Source organism: Heptranchias perlo, chromosome 19, assembly GCF_035084215.1.
Source record: "Heptranchias perlo isolate sHepPer1 chromosome 19, sHepPer1.hap1, whole genome shotgun sequence".
NCBI lineage: Eukaryota > Metazoa > Chordata > Chondrichthyes > Hexanchiformes > Hexanchidae > Heptranchias > Heptranchias perlo.
This window is the reverse complement of record NC_090343.1, coordinates 39378135-39391360: the sequence shown is the minus strand read 5'-3', so window position 1 is coordinate 39391360 and position 13226 is coordinate 39378135. Positions and strand designations below refer to the sequence as shown.

General features: G+C 41.0%; 1 protein-coding gene across 1 annotated transcript in view; it reads right to left on the bottom strand.

Annotated features, from left to right (window-relative positions):
* Positions 1-13226, bottom strand: part of LOC137335316 (bactericidal permeability-increasing protein-like) — a 50042-nt gene that overhangs the window by 24195 nt on the left and 12621 nt on the right. Inside the window, exons 5-6 of the mRNA XM_068000633.1 lie at positions 6612-6764; positions 4237-4300 (exon numbers count right to left, since the gene is read on the bottom strand). Of these exons, the coding sequence (XP_067856734.1) occupies positions 4237-4300; positions 6612-6764 (217 nt within the window). The remainder of the gene's footprint in view (positions 1-4236; positions 4301-6611; positions 6765-13226) is intronic.

Below are 13226 nucleotides of genomic sequence, written 5' to 3'. Positions count from 1 at the left end.
AAGGTGTAAGGAGAAATTCATCAACATTTCTCCCTTAGCTTCTCTTCACAACTCAATCAATCTTTTTATAAATAATAAACAACTCAATAAATAATGATTTGTCAATGCATGCTCTCAGCCCGAGAAATCACATGTGTTCTCCTTGTATCCTCAATACTCGCACTAAGTCCCATTCACCCATCACCCCTGTGCTCGCTGACCTACATTGGCTCCCGGTCCATCAACGCCTCAATTTTAAAATCCTCATTCTCGTGTTCAAATTCTTCCAAGACCTCACCCTGCCATATCTCTGTAAGCTCCTCCAGCCCTACAACCCTCTGAGAACTCTGCGTTCCTCCAACTCCAGCCTCGTTTGCATCCCTCACTTCCTTCACCTCACCATTGGCGGCTGTACCTTCAGTCGTCCAGGCCCTAAGTTCTGGAATTCCTTCCCTAAGCTTCCCTGCCTCTCCATCTCTCCCTCCTCCTTTAAGGGGTCGGCCATTTAAGACTGAGATGAGGAGGAATTTCTTCACTTAGAGGGTTGTGAATCTTTGGAATTCTCTACTCCAGAGGGCTGTGGATGCTGAGTCGCTGAATATGTTCAAGGCTGAGATTGATAGATTTTTGGACTCTAGGGGAATCAAGGGTTATGGGGATTGGGCGGGGAAGTGGAGTCAAGAACATAAGAAATAGGAACAGGAGTAGGCCATCCGGCCCCTCGAGACTGTTCCGCCATTCAACAAGATCGTGGCTGATCTTCTACCTCAACGCCATTTTCCTGCACTATCCCCATATCCCTTGATGGCTTTAGTATTTAGAAATCTATCAATCTCTGTTTTGAATGTACTAAATGATTGAGCCTCCACAGCCCTCTGGGGTAGAGAATTCCAAAGATTCACCACTCTCTGAGTGAAGACATTTCTCCTCATCTCAGTCTTAAATGGCCTAACCCTTATTCTGAGACTGTGACCCCTGGTTCTAGACACCCCAGCCAGGGGAAACATCCTCCCTGCATCTACCCTGTCGAACCCTGTAAGAATTTTGTATGTTTCAATGAGATCACCTCTCATTCTTCTAAACTCTGGAGAATACAGGCCTAGTCTACTCAATCTATCCTCATACGACAATCCCCCCATCCCAGGGATCAGTCTGGTGAACCTTCATTGCACCCCCTCTATGGCAAGTATATCCTTTCTTAGGTAAGGAGACCAAAATTGTACACAATACTCTAGGTGCAGTCTCATCAAGGCCCTATATAATTGCAGTAAGACATCTTTACTCCTGTAGTCAAATCTTCTTGTAATAAAAGCCAACATACCATTTGCCTTCCTAATTGCTTGCTGCACCCGCATGTTAGCTTTCAGTGACTCATGTACAAGGACACTCAGGTCCCTTTGAACATCAACATTTCCCAATCTCTAACCATTTAAAAAATACTCTGCATTTCTGTTTTTCCTACCAAAGTGGATAACTTCACATTTTTCCACATTACATTCCATCTGCCATGTTCTTGCCCACTCACTTAGCCTGTCTATATCCCCCTGAAGCCTCTATGCATCCTCCTCACAACTCACATTCCCACCTAGTTTTGTGTCATCAGCAAACTTGGAAATATTTCATTTGGTCCCCTCATCCAAATCATTGATATAGATTGTGAATAGCTGGGGCCCAAGTACCAATCCCTGCGGTACCCCACTAGTCACAGTCTGCCGACCTGAAAAAGACCAGTTTATTCCTACTCTGTTTTCTGTCTGTTAACCAATTCTCAATCCATGCCAGTATATTACCCCCAATTCCATGTGCTCTAACTTTGTTCACCAAACTCTTGTGTGGGACCTTATCGAAAGCCTTCTGAAAATCCAAATACACCACATCCACTGGTTCCCCCTTATCTATTCTACTAGTTACATCTTCAAAGAACTCCAATAGGTTTGTCAAACATGATTTCCCTTTCATAAATCCATGTTGACTCTGCCAAATCCTATTATTATTTTCTAACTGTCCTGTTACCACATCCTTTATAATAGATTCTAGCATTTTCCCTACTGCTGATGTCAGGTCTGTAGTTGAGGTCAAAGATCAGCTATGATCTTATTGAATGTCGGAGCAGGCTCGAGGGGTTGTATGGCCTACTGCTGCTGCTCCTATTTCTTGTGTTCTTATGTTCTAAGATGCTGCTTAAAAGCTACCTCTTTGACCAAGCTTTCAGTCATCTTTCCTAATGTCTTCTTTGGCTCGGTGTCAATTTTTGTCTGATTACGCACCTGTGAAGTGCTTTAGGACATTTTACTACGTTAAAGGCGCTATATTAATGCAAGTTGTTGTTGTTGCTCTCCATGATTTTCTATGTATGGACAGTAAATTGTGGGGAGCAGGCCCATGATTTCCTGAAATCACTCCTGGGCGAGGGTCCACACCAGGAGGATGCATTGGGAAAATTAGCCTTCTGGAGTCATTTGTGCCTTTTTCTGTCCTTCCCTCTGCCTTGGTATTTCTTAAATATAGTGATTAGAGTTGGACACATCACTCTACACATGGTTACACTAATACTTTATAGACTGCACATATTACTTTCTTGGGCTTATATGCTATGACCTAATAACAATCTTCAATATTCACTGGGTGTTGAAAATTGCTGCCATTAACTGTGTTAAGGCTTTCAGATTTTGGCCAAGTATTACACCTAGATATCTTTATTGACTCAACTTCTTTATTGCCATAACTTTTAATGTTATCTTTAGCTTTTTAAAAATTGATTCTCAGGATGTGAGCATCATTGGCGAGACCATCATTTATTAACCACCCCTCGTTGCCATAAGAAGTGGTCAGGGTCGTCTTCTTTAACTGCTGCAATCCGCGTTTGTAGCACTTTGATACAACTGAGCAGCCTGCTGGCCACTTCAGAGGGCTGTTAATAGTCAACCATGTTGGTGTGGAATTGGAGACACATATAGTCCATATCGAGTAAGGGCAGCAGGTTTCTTTCCCTAAAGGACATTAATGAACCAATTGGGCTTTTAAGGCAGTCTAACAGCCTCATGGTCACTTTCACAGCTTTTCATTTCCAGCTTTTTTTAAGCATGGTGGGATTTGAACTCACGTTCTCTGGATTATTTGTCCAGGCCGCTGGATTACTATCCAATAACATAAACATTAAGTTACTGTACCGGTATCAGTATACATAATCTCATATTTCTCAATAACAAGGCAATTTGCCTACACAATTATTAAGTCTTACCAGATCCTTCTGAATTTTACAACTTCAATCATCTGCACACCCAATATCCTTCCATCTGATTATCCATTAACATTTTCATGGAAGTTGAGCTGAATTAGGAGAGAAGGGATGGTTGAGGTGACCAGCAATCCTGGTGAGGACAGAACCTCTGGGGGTGAAATTGGTCTTCGGCGGTAGAGTGAAACGTACTTATAGTGAATCGACAGCCCACTTTACATGGCGTCCAATTTCCTCTTCCATTGAAGTCAATCGAAAAGGGAATTGAGCGTGGTGTAAAACGAGCTGTCGATTCGCTATGGGCGTGTTTTGTGCTACTGGCAAAGACCAATTTTACCCCCAACCTCAGTCTCTGATGCACTTTTTACTTGTTCAAGTGAATGAATATCAATCTCCTTCTTGTAGGTGGTGTATAGGAGTTGCCAGTAATTAGTTTTCTTCCTATGATGCCACAGATTTTCATTCAGACTGATTTGGATCTCCCTCTACCCAGAGTTAAATCTGGTTAACTGTGGGCTAGCACCAGAAAATGACCATTATAAAGCTACCAGATTGTTATAAAAACCCAACTGGTTCATGAATGACCTTCAGTGATGGGATCCTGCCACCCCTACACAGCCTGGCCTACATGTGACTCCAGTCCCACACTATGTGGGTGACTGTTAATGCCCTCAGGGCAACAAATACTGCCTTGCCAGTGTCACTAACATCCCAGGAACAAATAAAAAAGTCTGTATTATTATTAACTTTTAGACTTTCCCTTACTAACAATGTCCTCCTTTTACTCCTTGCCCTCCCACTGGCTTATTTCTTCTAACCTTTCTAAGCATTTTAAACTCAGATGGTATTAAAACCTCTGGTCTTAACCAACCCTCTGTTAGTTCAATTATACACATCTTCTTATTGCACACATAAGCCTATGAGTAACTACCACAGGCTCCCTTCCATTTTACACACCACTTTTTGCTCTTGAGTTGATTAGAACTTTGGACCTAAAGGTAAAAAGAATAATAGCTTACCTTCTGGGGAACAACTTGTCTAATTTTATTTCTCACTTCAGCAAGGAACATATTGTAAAACCAGCTTTGAAAAGAAAAATAAAGTTATCAGAAGTACAGTAATGTGATGCAAGGCGGTAAGATTCTTAGTTACTAATCCATGCTTTGCTTCTGAAAATTGATTTCCACTTCATGGAATTGGAACCATGTTTTTAGATTTTTATAGTTGTAAAATTATGGTTATCCTCCACTGACTTGGTAAGTAAATTCATCACCCAGTGTTGTACTGAGCCGGACAGACAAGGCAGGTCCCCAGATAAGTTAGCTGACTTCAGCTAAAGTAAATAGTGGGGACATTACAATTACCAAATTGTTTTTGTTGTTGTTGGACTAGGAAGGTGGGAAGAAATGGGAATCAGGAATTCTGCTCCCGATTCCAATCCAGTCACTTCTGGTGTAAAGTGCACACTGTGGATGGTGTACAAGAACAGGACTCGATTTGACTGCAATCCCACTCATGGATGAAAAAACCTGCTTATATGTGAATAACTGCTACTTGGGTGAGGTACTAGAGGGCTGTCAGCGACTATGGAACCAAACTACAACATGAGTCAGCACCTTCAGGGTAGGAGTCAACTCAACCACCTTTCCAAATTTAGCTATTTTCTTCCCTTCCAAATCTCTCTGCATTACATACTCTGATCTAATGTGTATGGAGGGAACATGATCTTATGTTCTTCTTGACTCAGGTGCCCATTATAGAAACTGCCTGATTTTTCTTCCATTGAAGTCAATGGAATGGAAAACCAGGTGAGGGGTATAATAGGCGGCCAATCTGCATCCACCAGTTTTATGCTCGCACCGGAAATGGAAATTACCAAACCGTGTGAAGAAATCTACATTTCTGTTGTTACAAGCTGTTATTGTTGTTCTGGAATGTGTGGGCCTCTTCCTCATCGGTGCTTTATAGCCTTGAGTGCCCTGTTTCGCTCTGTGAAACTGAAATTTTATGGGAATTTTTATATTATTATATGTGTTTCACAATGTGTATCCCTTCCGTGTTTCACAATGTGCAAATCTTGGGTGTTTCACAATGTGTATACTTTGGGTGTTTCATGATGTGTATACTTTGGGTGTTTCATGATGTGTATACTTTGGGTGTTTCATGATGTGTATACCTTCTGTGTATCACAATGTGTAAGAATATGGTTTAAAATAAGCGTGGTCAAGTATACCGTCTTGCATAGCGTCCACAAGTTTAGCAAGAGGGCGATGTTGAGGGGGGCATGGATCTGGATCTCTGTGAGAACAAGGACAGCTTACAAAGCTGAACAGCAGGGATGATGAGGCTGACATCCCAACATTGAAAGACTGCTTAAACAAGTAAGAGTTTTGGAGACATACTAAAGTCAGGAGGTGGTCTACACCAAGATAAGTGATGTGGTAACCAAGGAACCAACACTCCACAGACCTGATAGCATATAGAAATTGTTGAGACAACGAGAATTAGGGAGCAAAACAGGGCACTCAAGGCTATAAAGCACCAATGAGGAAGAGGCCCACACATTCCAAAACAACAATAACAGCTTGTAACAACAGAAATGCAGCCTGAGGTGATTAGTTATCCAACGTAAAACAGCTCATCTTGAGTTGCTAATGTGGCGTTAGCCTGGCAGGATAATTTACAACCAGGAGATAAGGCTAGCGATGCGTACGTGCAGAACAAAGCAGCCGATTAGTATAAAGATATGGCATGCTTCCTCCCAAATGTTAGTGCTGTTGGGACAGTCGAAAGTCCAAAGCCAAGAGGCAGCCTACGGAGGTCAAGTCTGATCATCTTGAGTCCGCCAGAAACTAGGTTGAATTATTTGCTTGTCATTTAATGTAATGTTGAAGACAGCTGTAATGCAATTCTGTTGTAAGTCAATATTAAAACTTGTTGTTGAATAACCACTCACACTCGATTCGGACAGAAGTTATTGATGAAGGACTAACAATCCTTTGTTGTGACAGTAACGGGAAAATCCTCGTACACAATGTGTATACCTTCCGTGTATCACTATGTGTATACTTTCCATGTATCACAATGTGTATACCTTCCGTGTTTCACAATGTGTATACTTTCCATGTTTCACAATGTGTATACTTTCCGTGTTTTTCAATGTGTATACTTTCTGTGTTTTTCAATGTGTATACTTTCCATGTTTCACAATGTGTATACTTTCTGTGTTTTTCAATGTGTATACTTTCCATGTTTCACAATGTGTATACTTTCCGTTTTTCACAATGTGTATACTTTCCATTTTTCACAATGTGCATACCTTGGGTGTTTCACAAAGTGTTTACCTTGGGTGTTTCACATTGCATATACCTTCCATGTTGCACAATGAGCATACCTGCTCCCTCCATGAAGCTGAAGGTCTAAACGGTTTAATCTTGCGCCACAGCCATTGTAGCTCAGCACAGGTCGGAAGTGGTTCTGTGAAATGTTGACAATGAATGCAGCTGAAAGATCATTGATGTTCAGATCAAAGGTTCCTCCATCTTTTCTATTGAAAGGTAATGCACATGAAACAATTACTCACACACCTGCCACAGTCACGTATAAATTAATCAGCCCTCATCAGCACAAAATTTTCTTCCAAATTGCTACTTGTACCATTAATCAAAGAATCATCAGGCATCAATACAAAGTAGATGATGACTCTGGCACATATAATGATGAAAATTTTAGCTTACATAATGCTGTTTACACTGAAATGATTACCTGACTTGTTAGGTGTTGTCACAATCTTTTGTCTACCCTTCTGAACTCAAATCTCCCTTGCAGCATTTGTCTCTATGCACCTATGTACATAGGTTTGATGATAATAGGTACATAATACTCCAGTCGACAACCAATTCAAGTCCTTCTTACTTGTAAAATTAAGTCCAGGTTCTGCCATATAATGTGTAATATTATAATATGGATTCTGTGGCAGATATGAGGCAGGAAAATAAATTTCAAGAACTTAGCCCTCTTTTAATTTTTAAAAATTAGAGCACAATCAGATGTAGACGATGTAGCCACTGTCACATAATTAATTAGGCAAGTTATCACAATGTGAAAATATAATAATGAGATAAACAAAAAGTTTAGAGACTTTATAATAAAAAGGATTGCCCCCAAATCCCTACCTCGAGAGTTCCCATTCTTAGTCCTGGTATTGGTGAGGTATCACATTAGGGCTAGCACCATGGGCTTTGCCACATGTTGGGGTAGAAAATACAAAGGTCAGTTGCCCTAAACTGTTTCTGTGCACCTATTAATGGCCACAACAAAAGCAGCACTGGCAGAACCAGGCCATGATTCACCTTGTTGGGTACACTGTTTCAGTTATGTGAATCTTGTTGGAATGGCTATTCATTGCAATAGACCACTGTAAGATGTTGCTATGTAACATTAAAATGATTGTTTTAATGTTACATAAAAGAATATTTGGTGTATAATTATAACCATGGAGCATAAATCCACCGGTGAGACCTCACCTGCAGTACTGTGTCCTGTTTTGGTCCCCATACTTGTAAAAAAAATATACAAGCACTTAAAGGAACTCTGAACAAAGTGCCGAGGATGACATTGGGGTCTTAAATCAGCAATTAAGTGCTGCAAAATAAACTCAAACTGTTTTCACTGTAAACAGAAAGGGCAGGGGAGGCATGATCCGAGTCTCTTAGCTCATGGAGGGAATGTGGAGAGGTTCTTTTTGTGGAACTACACTTGCACTCATACAGTGCCTTTAACATGGAAAAATATTGCAAGGTGCTTCACGGACATTGTAATTAGAAGTAAATGCACACTGAGCCAAAGGGCTAAAGTATGTGACATCAGTGAAAGACATGATTTAAAGAGCAGTGTATTCACACTCACAGTGGTTAACATGGAAGGCAGTCATCTGGCCGTGAGTGGAGACTCCACTGAAGCATTTATAAAAGATAAGCACAGGGAGTAAATGGAATAGGCATTGTGACAATTCAGGAGGAAGATGAGCACAAGAAAAATCAGGGATGAGAAAAGGCCATACAGCTCATCGAAGTTCATCTCTCTGATACATTAACTCTCACATCACATCTCTGATTGTATTTTGAATAACTCCAATGTTTTTGCCTCCATTATCTTGCTTGGTAGATTATTTCAAACATCTATCATTCTTTGAATTAAATTTTTCCTGATATCAGTCATAAATTAAAATTAGTAAAAAGTAAATTTATATTTTCTGGTCCCACTTTCTTGGTGCACGTGTGGTGATAATCTGTACCATTTAATAGTTGTGTTCTTCAATGAGGTCCTCCCTAACCCTCTTTTATCCAGATTGTAAGGCTCACGTTTCTCCAACCTTTCTGCGTAGTTCATTCCCTTTATATTTAGGACCTCTACCACCGAGAAGGACAAGAGCAGCAGGCACATGGGAACAACACCACCTGCACGTTCCCCTCCAAGTCACACACCATCCCGACTTGGAAATATATCGCCGGTCCTTCATCGTCGCTGGGTCAAAATCCTGGAACTCCCTTCCTAACAGCACAGTGGGAGGACCATCACCATACGGACTGCAGCGGTTCAAGAAGGTGACTCACCACCACCTTCTCAAGGGCGATTAGGGATGGGCAATAAATGCCGGCCTCGCCAGCGACGCCCACATCCCATGAACGAATAAGAAAAAAGTGTCATTGTTCTTTTCTGTACCCTTTCTTAATCAAGTATTTTTTTGTTGTGCATGGTTTGCATGAATCTGATACAAGGAGCTGAATATAAGAATGGTCGAGGGGAAGAATCTCCTTTACTCGCCTTATATTCTTATACAAAATCGTAAACTAAATTTTTAAAAACTGCGGTACTGATTATGACAGCTGATAGCAAATTTGAAAGGTACAGTGTCACAATTGTATATTGGAGCATTTCTCAACTTCTGCTTGGTTGTGTTTATTACGTCTCATACAGCGAAAAGGTGCAAATAGTCGTATCAGTCAATGAGACCAGAATCGCTTTACAGCCCCATACTTAATATTTGCACCAGTAAGGGAGATACTGTGGCAGGGTAAAAAAAATTGTCACTGGAGTATAATATGGGAAGATGTGAAGTCATCCACTTTGGGAGGAAAAATAAAAAAGCAAAATATTATTTGAATGGAGAAATACTACAAAATGCTGCGGTACAGAGGGATCTGGTGTCCTCGTACATGAAACACAAAAAGTCAACATAGAGGTGCAACAGGTAATAACATAAGAACATAAGAAATAGGAGCAGGAGTAGGCCAATCGGCCCCTCGAGCCTGCTCCGCCATTCAATAAGATCATGGCTGATCTGATCCTAACCTCAAATCTAAATTCATGTCCAATTTCCTGCCCACTCCCCATAACCCCTAATTCCCATTACTTCTAGGAAACTGTCGATTTCTGTTTTAAATTTATTTAATGATGTAGCTTCCACAGCTTCCTGGGGCAGCAAATTCCACAGACCTACTACCCTCTGAGTGAAGAAGTTTCTCCTCATCTCAGTTTTGAAAGAGCAGCCCCATATTCTAAGATTATGCCCCCTCGTTCTAGTTTCACCCATCCTTGGGAACATCCTTACCGCATCCACCCGATCAAGTCCCTTCACAATCTTATATGTTTCAATAAGATCGCCTCTCATTCTTCTGAACTCCAATGAGTAGAGTCCCAATCTACTCAACCTCTCCTCATCCCCGGGATTAACCGAGTGAACCTTCTTTGTACTGCCTCGAGAGCAAGTATGTCTTTTCTTAAGTATGGACACCAAAACTGTATGCAGTATTCTAGGTGCGGTCTCACCAATACCCTATATAACTGCAGCAATACCTCCCTGTTTTTATATTCTATCCCCCTAGCAAAAAAAGCCAACATTCCGTTGGCCTTCTTGATCACCTGCTGCACCTGCATACTAACCTTTTGATTTTCTTGCACTAGGACCCCCAGATCCCTTTGTACTGCAGTACTTCCCAGTTTCTCGCCATTAAGATAATAACTTGCTCTCTGATGTTTCCTGCCAAAGTGCATAACCTCATATTTTCCAATATTGTATTGCATCTGCCAAATCTCTGCCCACTCACCAGCCTGTCTATATCCCCTTGTAGGTTTTTTATGTCCTCCTCACTCTCTACTTTCCCTCCCATCTTTGTATCATCTGCAAACTTTGATATGTTACCATCGGTCCCCTCCTCCAAATCGTTAATATAGATTGTAAAGAGTTGGGGACCCAGCACCAACCCCTGCGGAACACCACTGGCTACTGGTTGCCAGTCCGAGAATGAACCATTTATCCCAACTCTCTGCTTCCTGTTAGATAACCAATCCTCCACCCATGACAGAATATTACCCCCAGTCCAGTGATTCTTTATCTTGAGCAATAATCTTTTATGTGGCACCTTGTCGAATGCCTTCTGGAAGTCTAAATACACTACGTCCACTGGTTCCCCTTTATCCACCCTGTACATTATGTCCTCAAAGAACTCAAGCAAATTTGTCAGACATGACTACCCCTTCGTAAAGCCATGCTGACTTTGTCCTATTAAATTATGTTGATCCAAATGTTCCGCTACTGTCTCCTTAATAATAGACTCCAAAACTTTACCCACCACAGATGTTAGGCCAACTGGTCTATAATTTCCAGCCTTATGCCTACTACCCTTTTTAAATAAGGGTGTTACATTAGCAGTTTTCCAATCTGCTGGGACCTTTGCCAAGTCCAGAGAATTTTGGAAAATTATTACCAAAGCATCCACAATCCCTACTGCCACTTCCCTCAAGACCCTCGGATGTAAGCCATCAGGTCCAGGGGATTTATCCGCCTTGAGTCCCATTAATTTACTGAGTACCAATTCCTTAGTGATTTTAATCGTATTTAGCTCCTCCCCCCCTAGAGCCCTCTGTTTGTCCAGTGTTGGGATATTCTTAGTGTCCTCTACCGTAAAGACTGAAACAAAATATTTGTTCAGCATTTTTGCCATCTCCATGTTTCCCACCATTAATTTCCCGGTCTCATCCTCTAAGAGACCTACGTTTGCCTTAGCCACCCTTTTTCTTTTTATATAACTGTAGAAACTCTTGCTATCTGTTTTTATATTTTTTGCTAATTTATTTTCATAATCTATCTTCCCTTTCTTAATCAATCCTTTAGTTACTTTTTGCTGTCTTTTGAAGACTTCCCAATCTTCTATCCTCCCACTAAGTTTAGCTACCTTATATGTCCTTGTTTTTAGTCGGATACTATCCTTAATTTCTTTACTTAGCCACGGATGGCTGTCATTTCTTTTACACCCTTTTTTCCTCAGTGGAATATATTTTTTTTGAAAGTTGTAAAATAACTCCTTGAATGAACATCACTGTTCATGTACCGTCTTACCCTTTAATCTATTTTCCCAGTCCACTTTAATCAATTCCGCTCTTATACCATCATAGTCTCCTTTATTCAAACTCAGTATGCTTGTTTGAGAACCAACCTTCTCACCCTCTAATTGGATATGGAATGTAACCATGTTACAATCCGGAAGGCAAACGGAATATCGTCCTTTATTTCTAGGGGGATGGAGTACAAAAGCAGGGAAGTCATGCTACAACTGTACAGGATGCTGGTGAGACCACACCTGGAGTACTGTGTACAGTTCTGGTGCCCTTATTTAAGGAAGGACATACTTGCATTGGAGGCAGTTCAGAGAAGGTTCACTGGGTTGATTCCGGGTATGGAAGGGTTGCCTTATGAGGAAAGATTGAACAGGTTGGGTCTATACTCATTGGAGTTTAGAAGAATGAGAGGAGACCTTATTGAAACATACAAGATTCTGAGGGGACTCAATAGGGTAGATGCTGAGAGGATGTTACCCCTCATGGGGGAATCTAAAACTAGGAGGCATAGTCTCAGAATAAAGGGTCGCCCGTTTAAGACGGGAATGAGGAGGAATTTCTTCTTCCAGAGGGTCGTGAATCTTTGGAATTCTTTACCCCAAAAAGCTGTGAAGGCTGAGTCATTGAATACATTCAAGGCTGAGTTAGACAAATTTTTGATCAGCAAGGGAGTCAAAGGATATGGGGAAAGGGCAGGAAAGTGGAGTTGAGGTAAAAATCAGATCAGCCATAATTTCATTAAATGGCGGAGCAGGCTCGAGGGGCCGAATGGCCTACTCCTGCTCCTATGTCTTATGCTCTTATGGTCTTATAATTTTGATTATAATATCATTATATGCATATGGCTTTTGTTGTATTTAAAAATATTTTGATTTGAAGTTTATTTTTGCAGGTTAAATTCTTTTAATTCCATTTTAAATTTTAAAAAAGCAGACAACTTGTTGCAACAGCAGTTCAGTCTTCAGTGAAATTAGGTAATCTGATTAAGTTTAAAGGTGTTGAATTTAATGTTCTCTGTTGAAACAGAGCGTGCCTCCAAATGGTCCTAATGAAAGAAAGAACTTGCAATTTTATAGCGCCTTTCATGACTTCAGGACGTCCCAAAGTGCATTACAGCTAATGAAGTGCTTTTTAAGTGTAGTCACTGTAGTAACGTATGAAATGTGGCAGTCAATTTTTGCACAGCAAGGTCACACAAACAGGAATGACCAGATAATCTGTTCTTTTATTTGTGATGTTGGCTGAGGGATAAATATTGGCCAGGACACTGGGGAAAACTGCCCTGCTCTTCTTCGAATAGTGCCGTGCAATCTTTTAAGTCAACCTGAGAGGGCAGATGGGGCCTCGGTTTATCGTCTCATCCAAAAAAACGGCACCTTTGTCAGTGCAGCACTCCCTCAGCACTGCTCTGGAGCATCAACCTAGATTTTGTACTCGTGAACCTGTAACCTTCGGCTTCAGAGGTGAGAGTGCTATCACTGAGCCACGGCTGACACTTGTAAGCACAATGTCCCATTATTGCACGTGGCATTCTAAATTTTACGATGTACTCCAAGCTTTTGCTCTGTGTGTTACTTTTAACAAATCTGGAAACACGATGTTTGCAAAT